Consider the following 25,806-nt stretch of genomic DNA (forward strand, 5'->3'; position numbering starts at 1 on the left):
CGTTTAAACATCCTGCTCTCACTGCCTGCAACTTTATCTTTGATTTGTCTTTTGTATGGCTCCTTCCACTATTTAAATTGCTTATCATGTCATTATTTATCCCCACATTGTCACACATTGGTTACCTCTTTTTTTATGGCGGGTTTAACATAGGTCGTTCTGCTTTCTTTCTCTTGAATCACCACTATTTTAACTGGGATCAAGTTTTTTTGTCTGCACATTTCGAACCAAGTACTTCAATATACCATGGAACAAAAATGTGTTTTACATAACTTTAAATGTTCCCTCTTGTGAGCATACTAACTTTTATTTCAGTTTTCATATGATCTGGTACATTTCTGTGATAGAAATTGAGTATTCAAATTTGATTTCTACTTCATTATGTCAGTACCATATTGTTGGTTCCTTTATTTTCCATAATCATTTATTGCGGAATGATTAGGTCACATTCGTTTCTGTCCTCACGTCTAGATCTTATGTGGTTCTCCTTAAATTCCTCAACTTAAAGATATAGAATGTCTAATTTTCAGCCTATTGTGAATTTGTTTGTCAATATTTGCTAACACTGCTTTCCGCATATTTCATAACGGTTGTTTGCTCATTTATAACTCTCACCTATACCACCTCTTCTAAACTACCAACCAGAACCCTTGGAAGACGACCTAAGTATTATTTTTCAATTTATATTCATAGACATAACATAGAAAATCATGTGGCACCATAAATAATAAATTTCAATGTATATGTGACTAGTATATTTGTGATACAAATCTTAACAACAACTTTATGACTAATTGACAGTAATTAGGAGTTAAATAAGTAATACGAAAGATCAATCACCGATTGTTTTTGAATCTAAAGATCACGTTTGTCTTCTGATAACCATGACCTCGAATTTTAATAAGGCATAATTAGATTGTTTGTTGACTACAGTGAATAGATTCGTCGTATCTACCTTGCGTCCCGTATTTAAGAAGTGGCATGCAATGGAACTACGAAGATTGTTTTGTCCTCGGAAGTACAGGTGCTTGGAAATTCGCTCGACAAAACACGTAGATGTTCGTCTTTTTGTTCTTCCAGTGTGCATGCAAAAGCATGTACATTTGAATTGATATATGCTTGTGTTGTTGTGCATCTCATTGTGTACAATGAAATTAATTTGCTGCAATTAATGTCGTCCTTAATATTTCCTTTCGACGTTGATTAGTTTTATTCGCGATCTGATCACCTTTAGACATTTATTGAATGAAACACATTTTCTCTCAGTTTTTAACGAAATTCCATCTTTAAATGGTATTCAATTCTATGTTCCTTTATAAATGCCTTGGGGAAGCCACTTTTTCCAAGACAATTATCTATTACTGAATACTTTTCTTGTGAGCATAATTTTCCGATTCTATGGTCAAGTGTTTTTACAAACCCATATTAACACTTCACAGGGTAAAAAGATTTTATAAATTGTACCTTATTCTTGTTGAATTTTGATTTGGCCCGTCTTATTTTCATCGAACACTATCTTAACACCTTAATTTTTTATTTAAAGGTGGTTAGTCGCAATATCAAGTTTGTATTCTTAATAAGAAGTTTTCACTCACTGTGGTGATTGTTAAGAATGTTATTCTAATCGTTGTTGTAACCAAATGTATTTCACTAAGTTAATCGGTCTACTGAACTCACATCGTCCATCTTTGGTATTAGGTGAATAACAATGACCAAGTTATTTTTTTATGAAATCTATCTTGATCACTCATTAATATAACACCTGTTAGATTAAATAATACTAAAAGTCATAGAAGTTAACTTACCGATTAAATTTATTCAAATAAATAACACATTTATTTTACTATTATTTATTTAATCGTTTGATTTCTAGACAAATCGTGAATTACTTAAAGCTAATGAAAATGATCCTGCTTGGACAAAATACATTGAATATATTGATAGTATTGTAGAAAATGGTCTTGTTCAAACAATTGAATGTAGTTTAAATTATTTACTTACCGAAACTGAAGATGCACCAATAACATCTGCTTTGTTAGAATCTCAAATGGAACTACAAGTAACCCTTAATTTTAAAATACACAATTTTTTTTAATCACAGGTTTAAACCAGTTTATTGTTGTATCAGTAAATTTCGGGTTCACAGAAAAAAAAAATGTTAGGTTAGTAAAAAAACTGTACTATATCACAAAATACGAGTTATACAAAATACAACTTTCTAAATGTGATAAGCTGAACAATGAATTCTGTTGATGCATTTCGCAAATACTAATTTAAACTGATGTGTTAATACCTGTTTAAACTAATTTCTTCAAGAAAAATCAGCGTAGAAATAGCGATAACCTGACAAAGTAAACAATTTATTCATCCACTTAGTTAAATCAACCGACTAAGTGTTGATATCGAGGGAGTTCAAATGAGTTTCTTCACTCTGTGATGACAAACACCTGGAAAAACGCATCTCTTTACCCAACCTTCTAGTGATGCATTATGTGTAGATAGGCAAACACAACAACACTGAGCCTTACACTAAATATCATGAGTAGAGTGACAGATTATGGTAGTGTATTAATATTTTCATGATTAGAAGGGTATGCCACATAGGATCTTCAATTACTGATTTCCAACATCTCGATAACACCAATGCTTTAGTCGTCATTTCGACAATTTTCACAACAAGATCCACTGATTTCATGGTTTAGTTTCATGTTTTAACCTGATTGTCCTTAACTTCTCTAGCCCACTCCTAGCCAATTAAAAATCACAATTTGGAGTGGGCGACTCCTCGGGAAGTTAAAAACATTATCAATTATTCCAATACATTAGTTCAGTCTTTCCTGACAAACAGTTGTGATGTATGAATAGTTCTTTTGTTCTCCTTAGACCAACTCACCTTTACCGAATAGAATAAGAAAGTGACGGCCCAATACTTCCTCACTCTACCGGATATTTCTACAATGACATCATTTAAAATCCACAACATACCATTAATGATACGATATTAAACTTTTTACATTAATTCTATTTGAAACCTATTTTACTAGTTTTTGTAATAATCTTTGACTGAAGGGTTAGGCACATAAGTTTTTGTTAGCTATTGTTACTGAGGTTCTTTTCTTGTATTACATTTAGGCTCCAGATATATCATTTCAACCATCTATGGATGTCGAATCGAAGAATGGGCTGTATTCACTTGTTGATCATATTATTGAGGATATTTATAAACAAGCCACATTTATTCCCTATATAACCAATTTGAGTATGAAAGAAAGCTATATGGTTAGTGGCAGTACACTTTTTATTTTTCTCTGTTCTTCAGACCATTTTATTTGTTAAAAATAGTTTTTGTAACATTTGTAGATCCATAAACTAGATAGATAGAATTGGAAATTAGAATAAATTGGTTTGTAGTATTATTGTTATTAACATGTAGTGAATAAACCGAAGTTGACAAGTGTAGGCAATCGGGCAGGTTTTAAATCAGTGCATGAATTGTTTCATAATCACTTTGGAACTTGAGGGTTCTTGATTCGATCCCGTTTATTAGAATTTCCAAGCTGTGATAAAACAGCTATCCGATGATCTAAGCAAACCATCGAAAATACACTACATTTAAAACCAAAACTGAATAAAAATGAATGGTGACTGAGAGTTGAGAATTAATCACCAATCCAGTGACCTTTCATAACTACAACTATCGTGAGGTCAAAATGACAAAATTTAGTTCATCATAACTGCTATTCAAGGAACAGAAAACTTGCTAGTAAACAAATAAATGGACATAATAATAAGTTATTTTGTATATATCCAATAATAAACAAAAAATCTGGTAAACGATTAGCAAATTAGCATAAATCTTAAGTATTAGGCTTACTCTGACTAGTACAATAGTTATCCATGATTTAAATAGTTCACTAGAGGATTTTATTCGTTCCTTTTCACTATATCTTCTCATATTTTTAGTTCCTCACTTTTGTCAATATTATAATTTACCATTACTATTCTCCTTGATGATTTTCCCTTGCTTCACTGAAATATAAAATGTGGTAACTTGAATCCCACACAGATTTGTTTCAAGGGTCATATGTTTATCAGTTTACTTCTTTCAATCATCCTTTTAAGTCTCATCCACTTTCTCATGTATCTCAATTCAGTTATTCAGATAAACGAAAACTTGTCCGTTGTTTATTATTAGTTATTCCTAGGTCATTTAAGGGATACTGTTAAAGATGTGTACAAATCAAGACCAGTAGATCCATAGGAATTAGATATTCAAACATCTTATCATCACCGGTTATTGGACAGAAGAGCTTTATGATTTGCAATTATCTAGTATATGAAGTGACATATCCTCTTCGGTTTATTAAAACCAGTGATAACTATACACTGGAAACTTTTTGTTCACATATTGTTGCAAAGTCCCTTAACCGATGCTCAGTTGTGCTCATTTTCAAGTTAACAGACCAAACAGTAAATCTTCATGACACAAATTACTTCATGTAAGAGTCTGTTAATTATCATCATTGAAATTAACAAAAAAATCCAGTTTTTATTTGTTTAAAGCTACTTTCAATTCCTGTTCTCTTAATTCTCTCTGGTATTGTATGTTATCTAATTAAAACAAATAATTTCTAGACTAAAATGAATCAAAATGAAAATTTATCAAAAAAACGTAAACAACTATTAGACCGTGTAGAAATTGTTATGAAAAAGGCATTAATTTATCGTGCCACGTTTGATGCATATTCTTATTTATGGATTGATGATCGTAATGAATTTATGCAGCAGTTTTTACTTTATGGACAAGCTGTCAGTCAAGAAGATCTTGATTTAATCAATACTGGCGGTATACAAAGGACTAATGAATTAGATGATAATTCCAGTAATTTACCAGTATTAAAACCACCAACATTGGAACAGTTTAAAGAGCAAATCGATTATTATGAAAAAATCTATGAAGAGGTAATATAAGTTTTTCTCAGTTTCGTTTGTTCAAATTAAAATGTATTAATTGTACTTGACATTTGAAGATAATGGTTTTTACGAGGCCTGAGGTTTATCTGTAACGTTTTCAGTGTCCGCTAAGTATGTTATACTCAGAATTTTCAAACATTTTTTTGATCATTTAGTGGATTATTGTTGCTTATTAGAGGGTAGTTTTCATAAAAGGTTTCATTTAAAGTGCTTACAATTATCCACAACTATCGGTCACCAACATTTCAGTGTGCCACATCCCGAAATCCCGATTAAAAACATAAATATTTATGGCTTGAAATCTTTAATGAAAGGTATACCCTAACATGAAGCATTCACCTGCTAAATTAGTAGAAAAACAACCTTAAGTGCTTGGTATGACACATTCAATAAACATTGAAAATATTGAAAATAATCTCAACCTTCTAAAAGTTATAGTGTCTGTAAGTTCATTAAAACAAGAGAGCACTGAAGAATTAGTTGTTTCACCGTCGTTTGGATATCTTCATGAACATATACTTCTGTTTGTTCAAAGAATCTCTAACTAGTGGTAGTTCTCGGTAGGAAAAACACTTAAAATATTTCGATTTTAAACAGATGAACTTCTTTTGTTTCAGTATCCCCTGAAGTTGAACCAAATTTGAAACAACTTTTTGTCAGTAACCACTCATCTTAACTAACATTGGCTGTTCAACACAGTAAATCTCCTCTATACTTCCATTACTTTTTAACTGAAGTATAAAATTTATAAATATGTTATGTCCAAGCCCCAGTTTACTCCTCTGCAAATATTTCGACTATCCTATTAAATTACCGTTACTCCAATTGTATAAACAGAATATAAACAGACCGTTAACAAACAACGCACAAAAACATATACATAGTAAGTTATCTGTTTTAGCTCTAAAGACTGTTCACATTTACAGTACACATTTATACATGCTTTCTTAAAGAACAAACCAATTTCTCAGTTGAAAAATGAGAAATAATCAGTTATTTCATTCATGATTTGTTTGTATGACATCATTCACGATACAGCAAAAAGTGAGCGACTGATATCAAGATTAATTCTAGTTCCCCTTTTAGGACGAGTAATAATGTTACCTTTTTGATGTAAAGATATTCTTGTTAAGAATGAATTATTAAAATCATCATTAACTACTTTTACTCTGATTATTCTTAGTTTACACTATTTTATATACGAACAATAAACAACTTCAATCACTTATTGAGTTTTTATGTAATTCACTCACTTTTTTGTGTTACAATAGTTTTTGTCAAATAAATCTGAATTTTTTTTAAAAAATCAAAAGGTTGGTAAAGTGGATGGATCTACTAAATTTGATTCTTGGTTCCGTGTAGATGCTCGTAAATTTAAACAAGCGCTCATAAATGTCATTAAACGATGGAGTCTAATGTTTAAACAACATTTAATTGATCATGTTACAACCAGTTTAGAAGATTTAAATAATTTCATTCAGGTAAATTCTAATAATTCACTTTAAGCTTATTTATATGTTAGTATAATAGTAATAATATGTTCATTTCTTGACTTACTGTTCGAAATCCATGCATATGATGCACTTACATTTCACAATGAAAGTAACCAATGAAAAATAACGAATTAAGAACGTAAAATTCAGGACAGTTCGATAGTCGTGACTATGGAATAGTAATAACTTCAAATAAATACTTTATTTTGTTGATATTCACCCTTGTTAGTATTTACCCAACAAGTCAGGTTTCTATTTAAATCATTACAGATTACTAACTGATTTTAGTATCAATCTTCAAAGGGTTCCTCTAGAATTCATACCCACAGTAACCTATCTATATTGTTTGGTATGAGAGAATACATGTTAACACATCAACCCGATAACTAATACTCGTTTAGACGATAGTAAACAGATTTTGTTGTAATTTTATGGTTTTCGGTGTTTAGTTTCCAGACGGTATTACATTTGTTTTTATTAGATCGCAAATAATAAAACGTCTATAACCTATATCTTCTGTGGTTGTTTTTTTAAATTTCATTTTCCCCTACTTTAAGGTTTCCACTAAGGGTTTAAGTGTAGATCTTCAAGATGGAAATTATAATGCTTTAATTTCTGTCATGAAACACCTAGGGCAAGTAAAAGATCGTCAAATAGCCACAGATGAAATGTTCGAGCCATTGAAACAAACAATAGAACTATTGAAAACATATAATCAAGAAATGCCTGATGAAGTACATCAGTTATTAGAAGTAAGCCAATGCATAATGTTATTGTAGTTTTGATTTTTATAATAATTACTTTTCCATGAAATGAGAATGTTTACTTTGGTGTTAGTTGTTCTTGTTGATGTCATAAGGGTGAATAGTTTTATTGCACACCAAACAGCAACATTTTACGCAGCGTTTGAGTAATTACAGATCCTCGTAATAAAAAAGCAAGTCTATCCTGTTTCATGATGCATAGATAATTAGTAAATCCTACTGCAGACTTGGATAAAAACAACTATAGGTGTCTATCTGACAAAGAGATTGAGTAATGCCATTTACTTCATGATAATCAATAACTGGTATAAGATTCATCTTTCGTCTAATGATAGAATGATAACTAATTAATTCTTTGAAGAGCTCATTCAGGAAGGGTCACCTTATATTGTCACTGAGTGTTAATTATCTAATAACCAAACTAAAATCTAGTCAATCCAACATAGAGAAGTAAGCGGAAAATATATTTAAAAACAACGAATCAATAGTTTTTTTATTAAGTTCTTATTATCTTAAGTATTACTTCGTGTACAGTTAGACTGTCTATTTTCCTTCAGCACTAACTCTAATCTCTTCAAAAATGTAACTAATAACAAGGTTAACGGTTTCGAGACATATTGATTTACCATCAAGTATTTTCTATCATAAATTAAAATTATTCAAAGAATAATCATTAGACTGTTTGCATGAAAAAGAGAATTGGTAACGTTCAAGTCTCTTACTTAAGAATTTGCTATCGAATGATTATCGCAATCTAAACTTGGTAGAAGTACTTTTCAACTGAAACTCTCTTCGATTAGAAAAGACTTGGTAACATGTGAGGATATCCAAAGACTCCAAATTTAAATAAATACGATTTAGTTAAAAACACAAAGTTCAACGACGGGATCGATTTTCAATAAATTTATTATCAAGCTTTACAGTCGCATATATAGGAAATAGTTTTAGAAATCAATTAGCATTCGCATATATCTGTTTGTTTTTTACTTTTTCTCCTAATATTTCTATATTTAGTCATTACCTGAAAAATGGAACAATGTCAAAAAACAAGCTATATTAATGAAACAAACAGTCGCACCTTTACAAAATAATGAAGTTGCTAATATACGTCGTAAATGTGCACATTTCGATGTGAAACAACATATGTATCGTGAGGAATTCCGTAAAATGTCACCATTTAATTATAATTGTCAGAATCCTTACGAAATTATAGACAAGGTAATTAATTATTGCGTTTTCATGTAATTTTCATATCGTAATATTATACAAATCGTCGTGTTTTAAACAGTTAAACAGTGAATAACTGTTTTGTTATGTTCTGTTAATTTCCGTCGACAGTAATAATATTATATATATACTCAATAACTTAGTATCCTTTATGTACTGAACTAGAAATCGAATTTATGATTTGAAGTTGATGACATTTACTGATAATGTTTTTGAGTCAAAAATGTTTCAGACTTATGACTTTGTGATTGAATGTGAATTGTGAACTGCTGATTAGATCTTTTGTTTTAAAAATCTTCGAAAACAATCTAAGCATTTGCTTCACGTACTGCCAACATTTCTTTCTTAATTTGTTGAATCGTTCATTAATTAACGTTTATCACAAGATATTAAAGGTTTTCAAAAACAACGTAGTTCAAGAAATTAAAAATAATTCATGCGATCATAGGAATGTATCGTCTTCTAATGATCCTCATGCTGATCAATAAAAGTAAAAGTAATTGTTTGTTAACAGTTTACTTGATCATTTATATGATTATACAGGTTGCTTGGATTAAGACCAGTGCCCGTGAATGGTGGTTTGTAGACTAATTGGGAAATCAAAAAATAATTGAAAATATTTACGGTCTATTGGAGAATTTGTGCATGAGTTGGTTTGATTTCAAATGGAAAGAATCTCTAGAAAATCTGAATATCATCCATTTTCTAACTAGAGTGTAATTTTTCACCTATATTTGTACAAAAACACACATAAAGATATTTATTCTCACTGATTGTTTAAGGTCCTGAAACTTCTCGTAGATGATATGTATTTATGGTTTTACCAAAACGTTATATGGAACACTGAATTCTCAGCTGATGACGGAGAATTAAGACTTTTTCTGAATCTTATCATGCAAAATTTTAAACATTATAATTTTGTTGGGAATTCTATAATGTGATTCCTGTTTGTCTGTTTACATATGTACTCGGGCAAGTGAATCATGTAGAGTTAAAAGTTTACGATGGCGCGAAAACCTTTTAATAATGTTTGATCGGTCTAAAATTGTAACCTCTGTTATAGTATCGAAATATAAGAATTCAAATTTTTTCGTCAAACTTCTACTACATCAGTGAATGTTTATTATTATTGGTTTTATTCAATATTATATTTTTAGTATAATATAGAATTCTCAGCACAAAGTATTTCAGCAAGTTTCGGTTTCTTACTTCTTGATCGATTCTGAAGACAACTATTGAGTGATCGTCAGTTAGAAGTGAGCAGTCCAGTCAATCGACATATAAATAATGCACATTCTTTTTTTGTATATTGCTAGCAACCACGATATCTCTGATTGGGCCTTTTTTAACTTGTACAACGAAAAGATGTACACTTTTCAGAAACACACCTGAATAGGTTATGCGATTAACTGCCATAAAGATGCATTGAAACAAACAAAATTAGATACGTTACTGTAATGTCTAGATGACAGGAACAGGTAACTCAGATGTTCAAGAAGGCCTCTATGAGTAGATGGCAAAATAAACTACTTACTTATTAATCTATGCCACTCATTTATAGAACTAAAAAAATTAAAACCTCCACTCTATGATTGTGAAACTAAGTTTTTGAATAAAAAAGAACCATATATTATTCTTCTCCACTGCTTTACCAAACTACTATCACCTTCGTTATCAAATCGTATGTAAGGACTAATTTATAACTAAAAGGTATCTGTTCATTTAGTATTGTTTGTTTAAATCTTCCCATTAATTATTACGATCGCAATTGGCATGCATGCAACTTGTGCGGATTGCCTCGATATTGCCTTAAATCACAAGCATTATAAGTAAAGATAGATGGTGGCTAACAGTGAAATCCAAAACGCGCATCTTGTTCTATTTGGAACTCGTCAATTGGATGTACCTGCGAATGAATTTAAACTTTACCCCATTGCACAGTCAGGTGGCTATCAGGACTCAGTAGCTAAGTGGATAACGCAATGGCGTTTGAAGCTAACGGTACTAGGTTGGAGTCCTGGAGTGAACATCAACTCTGAGATGCGGGCACATCCAGCTGATGAGTCCTGAACGAGACGAAACGCGCATTCTGTATTCTACTGCTAGCCACCATCCATCTTTGCTTGAAAGGTTTCTGGTTAGAAATCAGCATGAATTACAATACTTAAACTAAGCTTGAATATAATTTTCATCATATACGATCATCTACTACGGAATCATAGGAACCAGGAATTACTAGATAGTCTAATTTTGGACTCACCGACAATTCTCGCTCAAAATTATTACGCAGGATAGAACTCATGTTCTTCAAGTCTCAGGACAAACACAATCTCTAATGTTTCAAATTTTCAACCCAATTCTTGGGGTTGATCCACTGTTATTTTTCTAAATCTGGAATACCCAGCGTAAGTAAATTTCTCGCATAAAAATGGGAATATTCTTTATTACTGACCATGAAATCTATCTCTTTATTGCTGCATTATTTCAAACTGTTCAGTGTTCAACTAGTTTTCAATAACTTGTTTGTTATTTTTGGTCTGTATTTTGTTCATTGTTTTATTTATATACTAGAATCATCAAAGTTTATTATTATTGGAAAACGAAATGTCAAATCTTCTTACGTCAGCTAGTTTATTTGAAGTGAATGTTCCCGAATTTAAACAAATTAAACAATGTCGTAAAGAATTAAAACTATTGAAAATATTATGGGATTATATTCATTTAATCCAGACAAGTATACATAATTGGACATTGAGTCCATGGCGTACAATAAATGTTGAACAATTAGATTTAGATTGTAAAAAATTTGCCAAAGATTTACGCGGTTTAGATAAAGAAATGCGTGCATGGGATGCATATATTGGTATCGAAGAAAAAGTTAAAAATATGTTAACATCATTAAGAGCAGTAAGTGAATTACAAAATCCAGCAATACGTGATCGACATTGGATACAATTAATGAAAGCTACTGGTGTGAAATTCCAAATGACTGAAAGTACAACACTAATGGACTTATTATCATTAAATTTACACGAATATGAAGATGAAGTACGTAATTTAGTTGATAAATCTGTAAAAGAAATGAGTATGGAGAAAGTATTAAAAGAAATCAATGCAACTTGGACACAAATGACATTTGAGCAAGAAACACATTCACGTACAAATTTAATTTTATTGAAAGCAACTGAAGAATTAATTGAGACACTTGAAGAAAATCAAGTACAATTACAAAATATGATGACATCCAAATATATTGCTTATTTTCTTGATGATGTATCATTATGGCAAAAAAGATTATCTACAGCTGACCAAGTGATTACTATTTGGTTTGAAGTACAACGTACATGGTCACATTTAGAATCGATATTTATTGGTTCTGAAGACATACGTAAACAACTACCACAAGATTCTTTAAGATTTGATGGAATTGATCGTGATTTTCGTCAATTAATTCATGAAATCGGTGATGATCGCAATGTGATTAAAGCAACAAGTCGACCACGTTTATATGAACGTTTAGAGTTAATACAAAAAGATTTAACTTTGTGTGAAAAAGCATTGGCCGAGTATTTAGAAACTAAACGTTTAGCATTTCCACGATTTTACTTTGTATCACCAACTGATTTATTAGATATCTTATCTAATGGTAATATACCAGAACAAGTTACTAAACATTTAACTAAACTATTTGATTCATTGGCTTCATTGAAATTTCGCCCAGATGGTAATAAAGGAAACTCAAAAATTGCATATCATATGGGCGCTAAAGACGGTGAACAAGTTAAATTATCAAAAGATGTAAATTTAGATGGACAAGTTGAAGTATGGTTAAATAAATTACTAGATGAAATGCGTGCTACAATACGTTATTATTTATCAGAAGCTGTATCAACATATGAAGAGAAATCCCGTGATCAGTGGTTGTTTGACTATCCAGCTCAAGTATCATTAGCAGGTTCACAAATTGGTTGGACAACAGAAGTTAATATAAATTTTGCTAGATTAGAAGAAGGCTATGAAAATGCACTGAAAGATTATAATAAAAAACAAATACAACAACTAAATGCATTAATCACATTATTAATCGGTGAACTGAACTCACAAGATCGTCAAAAAGTTATGACTATCTGTACCATTGATGTACATAATCGTGATGTAGTTAGCAAATTAATTAGTCAAAAAATTGATAATGCATTATCATTTACATGGATTAGTCAATTAAGACATCGTTGGGATGAAAAACAACAAGATTGTTTCATTAATATTTGTGATGCACAATTTCGTTATGCTCATGAATATTTAGGCAATACACCAAGATTAGTAATAACACCATTAACAGATCGTTGTTATATTACATTGACACAGTCATTGCATTTGACAATGAGTGGTGCACCAGCTGGTCCAGCTGGCACAGGTAAAACAGAAACAACAAAAGACTTAGGTCGTGCATTAGGCATTATGGTATATGTATTTAATTGTTCAGAACAGATGGATTATAAGTCAATTGGTAATATTTATAAAGGCTTAGCTCAATCTGGTGCATGGGGTTGTTTTGATGAATTCAATCGTATTTCAGTTGAAGTTTTATCTGTTGTCGCCGTACAAGTGAAATGTATACAAGATGCAATAAGAGATAAAAAGAAACGATTTAATTTTCTTGGTGAAGAGATTAGTTTAGATCCAACAGTTGGTTTATTTATCACGATGAATCCTGGTTACGCTGGACGTGCTGAATTACCGGAAAATTTAAAAGCTTTATTTCGTCCATGTGCTATGGTTGTGCCAGATTTTGAATTAATTTGTGAAATTATGTTAGTTGCTGAAGGTTTTACTGATGCTAGATTGTTGGCTAGAAAATTTCTAACCTTATATAAATTATGCAAAGAATTATTGTCGAAACAAGAACATTATGATTGGGGTTTAAGAGCTATTAAATCTGTATTAGTCGTGGCTGGTGCATTTGAACGTAGTGATCCAGGTCGACCAGAAGATCAAGTGCTTATGCGTGCATTACGTGATTTTAATATACCTAAAATTGTCACTGATGATTTACCTGTGTTTATGGGTTTAATTGGTGATTTATTCCCAGCATTAGATGTACCCAGAAAACGTGATTTAGAACTTGAAAAACAAGTTAAACAAGCTGCGATTGATTTGAAACTACAAGCTGAAGATAACTTTATATTAAAAGCTATACAACTGCAAGAATTATTCGCTGTAAGACATTCAGTATTTGTATTAGGCAATGCTGGTACAGGTAAATCCATGGTGTGGAAAACATTATATCGTACAAATTTGAACATGAAAAAGAAACCAGTCGCTGTTGATTTAGATCCAAAGGCTGTTACAAATGATGAACTATTCGGTATTATCAATCCGGCTACACGTGAATGGAAAGATGGTTTATTCTCTGTTATTATGAGAGATTTAGCTAATTTAACACATGATGGACCTAAATGGATTGTACTCGATGGTGATATCGACCCAATGTGGATTGAATCATTAAATACAGTGATGGATGATAACAAAGTTTTAACATTATCGAGTAATGAACGTATTCCCTTAACGCCTACAATGCGTTTGTTATTTGAAATAAGTCATTTGAAAACAGCTACACCAGCTACTGTTTCACGAGCTGGAATTTTATACATCAATCCACAAGTAATTTTTAAATTGATGTTATTATTTAATTGTTCTTACCTATTCACAAACATTTTATCTATTAGACTGTAATAACTTTTTTTCGACAGCTTCCAAGTGATGTATATTAGTCATTTTTAATTTTTAATTTCTACTTAAAATTTCTCTACACGGATTCTTTTCATACTTGACCTACCAAAAGAAACACAACAACTTCTTACTGTTGAAACAACAATGACAGTTACAATTATAGTAGAATCTGTTGTCAATATCATAGATTCTCCTTAAATGTTAACAACCTAAGGCATTAATGTTGGTTAATTCGAAAAAAATATACCGAAAATTTGATTACTTTTTCTCGAAAAAGTACAAATCAAGATAGACAATAACATAAGTGTTGAATAATCAACGGTGCCAAAAAAATTATTAAATTTCATTACATTTGGGAAGTGAGTAAATATTCTACAGAGACAAAGCACACAAAGAGAATGAGTAAGTATAATTGGGAAATTAATTTCATAGACTATTTTAAATTAAGCAGAAAAGTAACAGTAAATGAAGCTTAAGTAAGAACGAAAAACTAAATATTGTCAAGAGAATAATAAAAATAATCTCAAGAAATGAAATATTAACCTAGTAAAACCATTGAATACTGAAATCACAAAAGTAATGAATGATTGAAAGTGGTATACTTTTTAATATATATTTGATTTAAAGTTTTGGATGACAATAAGAGAAGCGAAGCTCAATAGGTTTGAGATGACGACTTCTGATAATTTTGACGGGTTATGAGACTTAGGCATAATCAACATCACTATCCAATATCGAACAGCTGGTGACCCAACAATTATCCGAAGAAAATATTCTTCAATTATAAGTTTAATTCTTTACTGTTTTTTGCTTTTGATTTATAGGATCTTGGTACAACTCCATTTATATCCAGTTGGTTAGCTGCACGTGAACTACAATCGGAACAGGCTAATTTACAAATTCTTTTTGATAAATATGTCCCACCATGTTTAGAAGTGTTACGTTCACGTTTTAAAAAGATTACACCAATTACTGAAATTGCTCATGTACAAATGTTGTGCTACTTACTTGATTGTCATTTAACACCAGAAACTACACCACCAGATTGTCCGAAGGAATTATATGAACTATACTTTGTATTCTGTGCTGTTTGGGCATTCGGTGGATCACTATTTCAAGATCAGTTAGTTGATCATCGTGTTGAATTTAGTAAATGGTGGGTAACTGAATTTAAAAGTGTCAAATTTCCAATAAATGGTATTGTATTTGATTATTTCATTGATCCTGTGAGTAAAAAATTCGAACTATGGTCGAAGAAACTGCCAGTGTTTGAATTAGACCCAGAACTTCCACTACAAGTAAGTTATAGTACATCGCATAGGTTTATTTATTAACTTTATTCATGTTTCCGAGTTTGTTTTAGTGGCCTGTTTTTACGCTTACTATCACTAGTCATCACAACTGGAACCGTGTTCAAAAGAAATATATTCAACCTCTTCTCTTACCTTAACCAACCTTAAGGCCTATAAATCACTAGTAATCTAAACTATAGAATGACCCCATTTGACTAATGTAGATACAACCCCTTCTCTTGTATATTCCTAGCTTAAAATTAATCATACTCAAGCATTACTGTCATTGTCACTACTATTACCTTCGTGATGTTATCATTTATTAATCCTCCAAACACATGAATAATCTAGTTGCCACTTCCCCACCTCTTTATTTCCCACCGGAATCACGTCACCCTCTACCCTATGTAATTTTCCACCGGAGTTTCGGGCTGACTTATAGTTACGTTATTATTTCTCTCACTCGATTATTAATATTTATTCTGATTATTAATCTTGCAATGTTATTTATGTCTGACATACTTTCTAAAGGGGTGGTGGTGGTGGATTGACGTAAATTTCCTCCATTTTAGACTTTTCAGAAGTACCACTCTGATTCTCTTGTACAAACTTTGTCTCACTTTCTCTCTTCTCGAGCCAAGCTAATCAGATATTCACTGTTTGCCTCCTACCTACCTTTTTTTCAATCTAAGTAGTTTAATCCTATGGGGCTTAGATAGTTCTGAAAGCATGGTTCAAATTGTAATTGTGTATTTTAAACCCATTTGATCACTGAAAATTCTCTCAGTTGGTTCAATCGACTATGCAAGTAAAAAAATATTAAATATTAACGAGTGAACATAAAAAGACGGATATTAGTGGGCAATCTCTTCAGAATAAACCCCTTGGAAAACTTTGTTGGAAAGTTATAATCTGAGTTTGTGGCATAATTTTAGACGATCTACATACTTTAAAGTTGGTTATTCCTTTAAACTATTATTTTAAGCGTAGAATCTGTAGAATCTGGTGAGAGTTTACTGGAAAGGCTCAGTAGATTTGACTTAATCTGACCACTGAGCGTTTTAACTGGTTATGAGATCTTATCTTCATCATATAATGTCAAACAAACTGATGGATTCAATGAAATTTATTGATGCTTTTATTTACTTCTAGGCCATGCTTGTACCGACAACGGAAACAATTCGTATACGTTACTTTTTAGATTTACTACTACAACGTAAACGTCCTGTTATGTTAGTTGGTAATGCAGGCACTGGTAAAACAGTACTTGTACAGGATACATTCTCCAGTTTTAACGAAGATATTATGATTACAAATGTACCATTTAATTTTTATACAACAAGTGAAATGCTTCAACGTGTTTTAGAGAAACCATTAGAGAAAAAAGCTGGTCGAAATTATGGTCCACCTGGTAACAAACGTTTAATCTATTTTATTGACGATTTAAATATGCCGGAAGTTGATACTTATTTTACAGTGCAACCACATTGTTTAATAAGACAACATATTGATCATTCACATTGGTATGACAGAACAAAGTTGACATTGAAGGAAATCAATAATACTCAATATGTGGCGTGTATGAACCCAACATCCGGTAGTTTTACTATTGATCCAAGATTACAAGTAAGTAGGTATTAAAGAGTTGGTAAGCTATTGAGTTGAAAAGTTTTGAAGTTTTTGGAGCCTAAAATCATCAAATGTGCCAAGCATTCCGTTGGTACTCACAGTGAATTTGAAACAATGGTTAGCTTGTTGATTGGTTTTGAGTTTTCTGTTATGATGACTGTAAATTCATCTACTAATTTACCAATTGAGAGTTTCAACTCCCATAGTCTTCTTCAGAAATACACTAGAATCTGTAATCAAAATGCCATATAAAAGTGATATCTATCTCAAGTATACCACTATTTTTCACTGATCTCTGGAAAAAAAATTACCATCACCAGTGTTATAATCTAAAGCAAAATCGTGTAATCATAATTAGCTTTCGACTGGTTGAACAATGAAGAATTTTATGGTATGAATGACTCATGTGTATTTTATAGTCATAGACTAACTCACATAGAAGTTTAAGTGATTATTTTCCGTATAGTTTTAAAGATTTTTCATAGCATTCACTTGAACGTCAGTAAATCAATTAATCAGTTTTCATCAACGTCGAACCTAGCACACGTTTGCTTTGGCCTAAGTTGCCATACTGTATTAGCTCAACAAGATGGAAATAACAAGATTAATAGAACGATTCAAATAATATGGTTTCAATAATAATGCAGGAAAATTAACATTGAGTACATAATACTTGTAAAATCAGTACCTATATTGAATAACTGCAATGCATTATGAAATGATAATCACTCATTTTTTGATATCTCTGATAGCGTATTAGACAAAAGATAATCTTGAAAGCTACTGTAGTTTGTTCGATTGGGACTCTGGTTTTCATCCAACTCTGATTTTCGTATTGAACACGAATGTCGAAATTATTTAACTATTGTTAACTCTCAGATTCATTTCTGTTTATCAAGTTAGATAATTATAGATCAAATGGTTTATTTTGAAATAAATACATTATTTTGCTGTTATTACAGAATGCGATTTATAGCGATTACTTCGGTTCTCGACTTCCTGTCACTATAAACTCATATTGTCTGAAGTATCACTGAAAAAACTCGTCTCTAAATGGTTATATCAGCTGAGTTTTGAGATTCTTTGTGGTTATTGTCGAAGTTATTTCATAGAAGTTCTGCTCATGAAAATCATAAGTATTCTGTTTATTTCTAGAAAACAAAAGTTGTTCGTATAACATATTTTTGTATCTTGATTTTCTCTTATTTAGAGGCATTTTTGTGTATTTGGACTAAGTTTTCCTGGTCAAGAAGCATTGAAAATAATTTATTCATCTATACTAACACAACATTTAGGATTAATCAATTGTTCAACAGCTTTACAAAAGTTCGCCGTAAATGTTGTTGACTGTGCATTATTATTACATGCCAAAGTGGCTAGTGTATTTTTACCAACTGCTATCAAATTTCATTATATATTTAATTTACGTGATTTATCCAATATATTTCAAGTAAGTTTTTAATAAGGGGATTTTTTCTACCAACAAGGTCCAACTTTTTCTAAAAATTTTGACTAAATGACATTATCGAGGTAATTTTTATCAGGGTGCTCACATGCCAATACAAACTGATCAATTGAAGTACATAATATCAATGACGGGAAAAAATGCAAACTCTGACAAATAAGTCCATACTCGCTGAACAAGTTAGAACACAACAGCTCTCTGGAAAACGTTATAGATACTAGGGTCGAGTCTCAGTGAAAAACCTAACCCTAGAATGTAGGTTTATTCAGCTTATGAATCTCAAATAGAATGAAACGCGTGTATTGAATTCTACTGCTAGCAACAATCCAACTTTACTAAAATGAACCGGGATAATCGAACATTTATCGCAAAGATTTTTATTTCCCCATTTTTTAATATTCAAGACCAAACATTGATCAGTCTTTGTCAGCAGATGAGGCACACTGAAAAAATTTACTGATTTCTTCTGAATTTAAATCCTTTCTATGATCCAGGTGATAAACACAACCGTGTAGAATTTTACAAAAAAGTAAATTACTCCAAAAATTCTTGTTAAATTATGTCACAAAAAGTAGAAATTAATGAAACTAGAAAGACAATTAAATTAAATAGAAAGTGAATTGAGAAAAGATAACTATATATACAGTAGTAAAATGGTAGATAGTTGGTGAAAAATATCATGTACAAATAAAATATAAAGGTTCTTTTATGTGATGACACGCGTTATTGCGTGTGTACACTGCTATGGAGTATCAAAACCGGGACAAAACCGTTTCCTCACTCTCACTGGCTTTCAGTGGGATTGCTTCAGGTATATTTATATAGATTGAATTACAGACTGGTTCTAGTTAAAGAACTACTGAAAACCAGGAAGCATTAGACAGCTGCTTCATCGTAGTATGGGACTTCTCGGCAGTGTGCACCCACAATTTCACCGGTAATCTAACCCAGGGCCTCGACTGTCTCCTTAAGTATTTAACATCTAGACTACTAAGCTGAAATCTATAAGTGTGCATGTCTAACTTCGGTCGATCCACAATATCGTGCAACCATCTTCTATAAAATGAACCATTATACAATATGCACTTCGGTTTTTTACTTGTATGGTTTAATTCTTTCTTTTCGTTATATTATACAGGGTTTATTATTTTCAACTAATGAATGTATTCGTCAACCGAGTGATCTAATACGTTTGTGGATGCATGAATGTGAACGGGTTTACTCTGACAAACTAATTGAACGTGAAGATGTTGAATCATTTCAGAAAATTTTAATAGACATCACTAAAAAATGTTTTGAGGATATCGATGAAAGTATATTATTTAGTAAACCAAATATGTATTGTCATTTCACACAAGGTATTGGTGAACCAAAATATCTACCGGTAACGAATATGAATGATTTAAATAAATTACTAAATGAAGCATTGGATAATTATAATGAATTAAATGCTGTAATGAATTTAGTTTTATTTGAAGATGCTATTTCGCATATATTACGTATTAGTCGTATATTAGAATCACCACGTGGTAATGCGTTATTAATTGGTGTCGGCGGTTCCGGTAAACAATCTTTATCAAGATTAGCGGCATTTATTAGTTCGTTAGAAGTATTTCAAATTACATTACGTAAAGGTTATGCAATTACTGATTTGAAAGCTGATCTAGCTAATCTTTATTTAAAAGCTGGATTAAAAAATACTGGTACCGTTTTCTTACTAACCGATAGTCAAATTACTGAAGAGAAATTTTTAGTACTTATCAATGATTTATTAGCATCCGGTGATATACCAGAATTATTGCCTGATGATGAAGTCGAAAATGTAATTAATGGGATGCGTGGAGAAGTTAAATCTCAAGGTATACAAGATACACGTGAAAATTGTTGGAGTTATTTCATTGATAAAGTACGTCGTTTATTAAAAGTGGTGTTGTGCTTTTCACCAGTTGGTTCAACATTACGTGTTAGAGCGAGAAAATTTCCAGCTATTGTTAATTGTACTTCAATCGATTGGTTTCATGAATGGCCAAAAGAAGCCTTATTATCAGTATCAAAACGATTTTTAAGTAGTATAGAATTACTACCGGAAAGTATTCGACCATCTGTTGCAGAATTCATGTCATTTACACATCAGTCAGTTAATGATATAAGTGTTACTTATTTACAGAATGAACGTCGTTATAATTATACAACACCAAAATCATTCTTAGAACAAATACAACTATATGAAAATATGTTAAATCAAAAATATACTGATTTAATTAATAAAATGACACGCTTGGAAAATGGTTTACAAAAATTAGAAAGTACTTCACAACAAGTGGATGATTTAAAAGCAAAATTAGCAGCGCAGGAAGTGGAATTAGCACAGAAAAATGAAGATGCTAATAAATTATTAACAATTGTTGGTGCAGAAACTGAAAAAGTTAAAGGTGAAAAGTTATTTGCAAATCAAGAAGAAGAAAAAGTTGCTAAAATTAAAATTGAAGTATCAAAAAAACAAAAAGATTGTGAAGTTGATTTAGCTAAAGCTGAACCAGCATTAATGGCAGCACAAGAAGCACTGAACACATTGAATAAAAATAATTTAACTGAAATGAAATCATTTGGTTCACCACCAGCGGCTGTAGTTAATGTGACAGCAGCTGTTATGGTTTTATTAGCACCAGATGGTAAAATACCAAAAGATCGTAGTTGGAAAGCATCAAAAGCTGGTATAATGAGTAAAGTTGATTTATTCTTAGATAATTTAATTAATTATGACAAAGAAAATATTCATGAGAATTGTTTAAAAGCTGTACAAGAATATTTAAAAGATCCTGAATTCGATCCAGAATTTATTCGTAATAAATCAACAGCAGCGGCTGGTCTATGTTCATGGGTTATTAATATTGTACAATTTTATAATATTTATTGTGATGTGAAACCAAAACGTGATGCATTAAATGCAGCTAATGAAGAATTACGTCAAGCAACTGAAAAATTAGAAACTATTCAGAAAAAGATTAAAGATTTAGAAGAAAAATTAAGAAAATTAACAGATGAATTCGAAACAGCTACTATGGAAAAACAAAAATGTCAAGATGAAGCAGAATTAACATATAAAACAATTGAATTAGCTAATCGTTTAGTTGGTGGTTTAGCATCAGAAAAAATACGTTGGGCACAACAAGTGAAACAATATAAAGAACAAGCTATTACATTACCTGGTGATATTTTATTAACTGCAGCATTTTTATCTTATGTTGGCTGTTTTACGAAACGTTATCGTACTGAACTACTTGATCAACATTGGACACCATTTTTGAAATCAATTAATCCATCAATACCGATTACAGATGGTTTAGATCCACTAGACATGTTAATTGATGATGCAGTTATAGCTGCATGGAATAATGAAGGTCTACCGTCTGATAGAATGTCTATTGAAAATGCTACTATTTTAACTAATGCTGAACGTTGGCCATTGATGATTGATCCACAATTACAAGGTGTAAAATGGATTAAAACACGTTATGCGACTGATTTAAAGGTAATACGCCTAGGTTCAAAAGGTTATTTAGACCAAATTGAACGTGCTATATCGTCTGGTGATACAGTTTTGTTAGAAAATATTGAAGAGTCTGTCGATCCTGTGTTAGATTCGTTATTGGGCAGAAAAACAATTAAAAAAGGTAGAGCGATACGTCTTGGTGATAAAGAAATTGAATATAGTCCGGAATTTCGTTTAATTTTACAAACGAAATTAGCTAATCCACATTATAAACCAGAAATGCAAGCACAAACTACGCTAATTAACTTTACTGTAACACGTGACGGTTTAGAAGATCAATTATTAGCCAGTGTTGTCAATAAAGAACGTCCAGATTTGGAACAGTTAAAAGCTGATTTAACACGACAACAAAATCAATTTAAAATTACCTTAAAACAATTAGAAGATAGTTTATTAGCCAGATTATCAGCGGCGGAAGGCAATTTTCTTGGAGACTATGCATTAGTTGAAAACTTGGAAACAAATAAACGCACAGCCATAGAAATCGTGGAAAAAGTTGCACAAGCTAAAATTACTGAGGTTCAAATTAATGAAGCACGTGAATTATATCGTCCAGCAGCATGTCGTGCATCATTATTATATTTTATATTGAATGATTTAAACAAAATTAATCCAATGTATCAATTTTCATTGAAAGCATTCCGTAGTGTATTTGAAGTGGCCATGGATAGATCGGAAGCATCTGAAGATATACAAACACGGGTTAAAAATTTACTTGATTCAATTACTTATTCTGTTTATATGTATACATCAAGAGGTTTATTTGAAAAAGATAAACTAATATTTACTGCACAAATGACATTCCAAATATTATCAGTATCCAATGAAATTAATCCAGTAGAACTGGACTTTTTACTAAGATTCCCAATTATACCGAATTTAACATCCCCAGTTGACTTTATTACAAATAATGGTTGGGGTGGAATTAAGGCATTATCAAATATGGAAGCATTTCGTAATTTAGATAAAGATATTGAAGGTTCAGCTAAACGCTGGAAAAAATTAGTTGAAGGTGAAGCACCAGAAAAAGAGAAACTACCACAAGAATGGAAAAGTAAAACACCATTACAAATATTGTGTATATTCCGTGCTTTACGACCAGATCGTATGACTTATGCCATAACTGATTTTGTTGGAATCTGTGGAAAACTATATCAAGCGTCTTCGTGACCTTGAAGAAATCGCAACAAGCTTTGATGGTGTTCAAAGTCCATCTATACCAATTTTCTTCATATTATCTCCTGGTGTTGATCCATTGAAAGAGGTTGAAGCACTTGGTCGCAAACTTGGTTTTACTGGGGATAATCAAAATTTTCACAATGTTTCTTTAGGTCAAGGCCAAGAGATTGTAGCAGCAAAAGCTATGGAGTTGGCTTCAAAAGAAGGCCACTGGGTTGTATTACAAAATGTTCATTTAGTTGCCAAGTGGTTGCCAACGTTAGAGAAATTAATGGAAGAAGCTGCTGAAAAGGGACATGCAAATTATCGATTGTTTGTCAGTGCTGAACCAGCCTCTGATCCAGAATATCATATTATACCGCAAGGTATATTAGAGAATGCTATCAAAATAACAAATGAACCACCAACTGGTATGCATGCTAATCTACACAAAGCGTTAAATAATTTCAATCAAGACACACTTGAAATGTGTAGTCGTGAAAATGAATTTAAAACAATTCTATTTGGTCTATGTTATTTTCATGCTGTTGTTTGTGAAAGACGTAAATTTGGTCCACAAGGTTGGAATCGTATTTATCCGTTTAATACAGGTGATTTAACTATCAGTGTCAGTGTACTATATAATTATTTAGAAGCAAATAGTAAAGTACCATGGGAAGATCTGAGATATTTATTCGGTGATATTATGTATGGTGGGCATATTACAGATGATTGGGATCGTCGTTTATGTAAAACATATTTAGAAGAATATTTAGTGCCGGAAATGTTAGATGGTGATCATTATTTAGCACCAAATTTTAAAACACCACAAAATACTGATTATAAAAGTTATCATCAGTATATTGATGAATTTTTACCACCAGAATCACCGTACCTGTATGGTTTACATCCAAATGCTGAGATGGAATTCCTAACAAATACATCGGAAAAACTGTTTCGTACTATTTTTGAAATGCAACCACGTGATGCTGGCGCTGGTAGCGGTACAGGGATAAGTAGAGAGGAGAAATTACAAAATGTTCTCGATGAAATTATTGAAAAATTACCAGAAGATTTTAATATGCTAGAATTGCAAAGTAAAGTTCCACCGGAAGAACGTACACCATATGTTGTAGTTGCTTTTCAAGAATGTGAACGTTTTAATATTTTAATTAAAGAAATGCGTAGATCATTGAAAGAACTAACACTTGGTTTAAAAGGTGAATTGACTACAACACCAGAAATGGAAGAGTTAGCTAATTCACTTATTATAGATAGTGTACCGGCTCAATGGGAGAAACGAGCTTATCCAAGTATGTATCCCCTTGGTATTTGGTATGCTGATATGTTGTCTAGAGTGAAAGAATTAGAAGTTTGGACAAATGATTTTTCTTTACCTAATACTGTTTGGTTAGGTGGATTATTTAATCCGCAATCATTTTTAACAGCTATTATGCAACAGACAGCAAGAAAAAATGAGTGGCCATTAGATCGTATGGTGCTTCAATGTGATGTAACTAAAAAGACAAAAGATGAAATGAGTGCACCACCAAGAGAAGGTGCCTATATATATGGTCTGTTTATGGAAGGTGCTAGATGGGATATACAAACTAATATGATAGCTGAAGCTCGACTAAAAGAATTAGCACCAAGTCTACCAGTGATCTTTTTAAAAGCTATACCTGTTGACAGACAAGATTTACGAAATACATATGCTTGTCCAGTATACAAAACAAAACAACGTGGCCCTACTTATGTATGGACATTTAATCTGAAAACTAAAGAAAAACCATCACGTTGGATTCTAGGTGGTGTCGCCTTACTGTTACAAGTTTAATCAATGTAAAAATAACAAATCGATCAATGAACAGTATGGTTACATTCTCCATTCATGATTTTTATTAAGTAAACATTCTCTAAGAATCTGGAATCATGTTACTTTGTCAATATTTCAAAACAATTCCTTTTAATTCAAAATTTGATCAAATGATATTCATTCTATTTTCAAGGTTTATTCTGTCAATTGCTCTTGAAGTTATTTTCCGAAAAAGTAATCGGAAGAAAAACACTAGGTTCTATTCTTATTTATAATATTATTAGAATGACAATGATTACTGTTCCAAGTGGTACTTCTTCGTTCATATTAAGGTTGGATTTTAAATCCTTCTTTCAATAAAATGAATTTAATGAATATTTGTTCAAGCTTTTGTTTCACAATTTTAGGTAGTTCGGTCCTGAAAACTTACCACTCTATATCGCCACTTAATGTGATGAATTGAAAATATCTAGCAAGTGAATTTGCTATGGTGTTTTGTTAGTTGGAATTTCATGTCCATATTCAGTCCCGTTAGAGGCTTATTGACTGGAATTATTTAGTACTTTGTTTTTGTACCTTTGAAACCTGGAATCCATGATCTGTACGTTATCTAAATTACGATAGCCGGTTTATTTGCTCTTTAAAGTTCGTACTTTCACCTAGAATTTACTGTCCCTGAAAATCACCATATAAATTTCGGGAGAA

At 31.6% G+C, this 25,806-nt stretch overlaps 3 protein-coding genes across 3 annotated transcripts in view; all 3 read left to right on the plus strand.

The window, feature by feature from the left end:
- Smp_067620 (hypothetical protein) overlaps positions 1-6,479 on the plus strand; it is a gene marked incomplete at both ends in the record, with an annotated part of 35,524 nt that extends 29,045 nt beyond the window's left edge. The window contains 4 exons of the mRNA XM_018788501.1: positions 1,874-2,059; positions 3,133-3,279; positions 4,636-4,962; positions 6,288-6,479. Of these exons, the coding sequence (XP_018654037.1) occupies positions 1,874-2,059; positions 3,133-3,279; positions 4,636-4,962; positions 6,288-6,479 (852 nt within the window). The remainder of the gene's footprint in view (positions 1-1,873; positions 2,060-3,132; positions 3,280-4,635; positions 4,963-6,287) is intronic.
- Positions 6,480-7,087: 608 nt separating this feature from the next.
- Positions 7,088-7,246, plus strand: Smp_114580 (hypothetical protein; the record flags this gene model as incomplete). Its single annotated transcript, XM_018788502.1, has 1 exon — positions 7,088-7,246. The coding sequence occupies one exon, from the start codon at positions 7,088-7,090 to the stop codon at positions 7,244-7,246; it is 159 nt and encodes a 52-aa protein (XP_018654038.1).
- Positions 7,247-8,290: 1,044 nt separating this feature from the next.
- Positions 8,291-25,431, plus strand: Smp_158760 (putative dynein heavy chain; the record flags this gene model as incomplete). Its single annotated transcript, XM_018788503.1, is given in 8 exon segments — positions 8,291-8,449; positions 11,030-13,284; positions 13,429-14,119; positions 15,013-15,486; positions 16,633-17,106; positions 18,320-18,559; positions 19,713-23,294; positions 23,299-25,431. Coding segments are annotated over 8 exon segments (9,699 nt in total). The 3' UTR covers positions 25,123-25,431.
- Between the last annotated feature and the right edge of the window lie 375 nt (positions 25,432-25,806).

This window comes from Schistosoma mansoni, chromosome W, assembly GCF_000237925.1.
Source record: "Schistosoma mansoni strain Puerto Rico chromosome W, complete genome".
NCBI classification, from domain to species: Eukaryota; Metazoa; Platyhelminthes; class Trematoda; order Strigeidida; family Schistosomatidae; genus Schistosoma; species Schistosoma mansoni.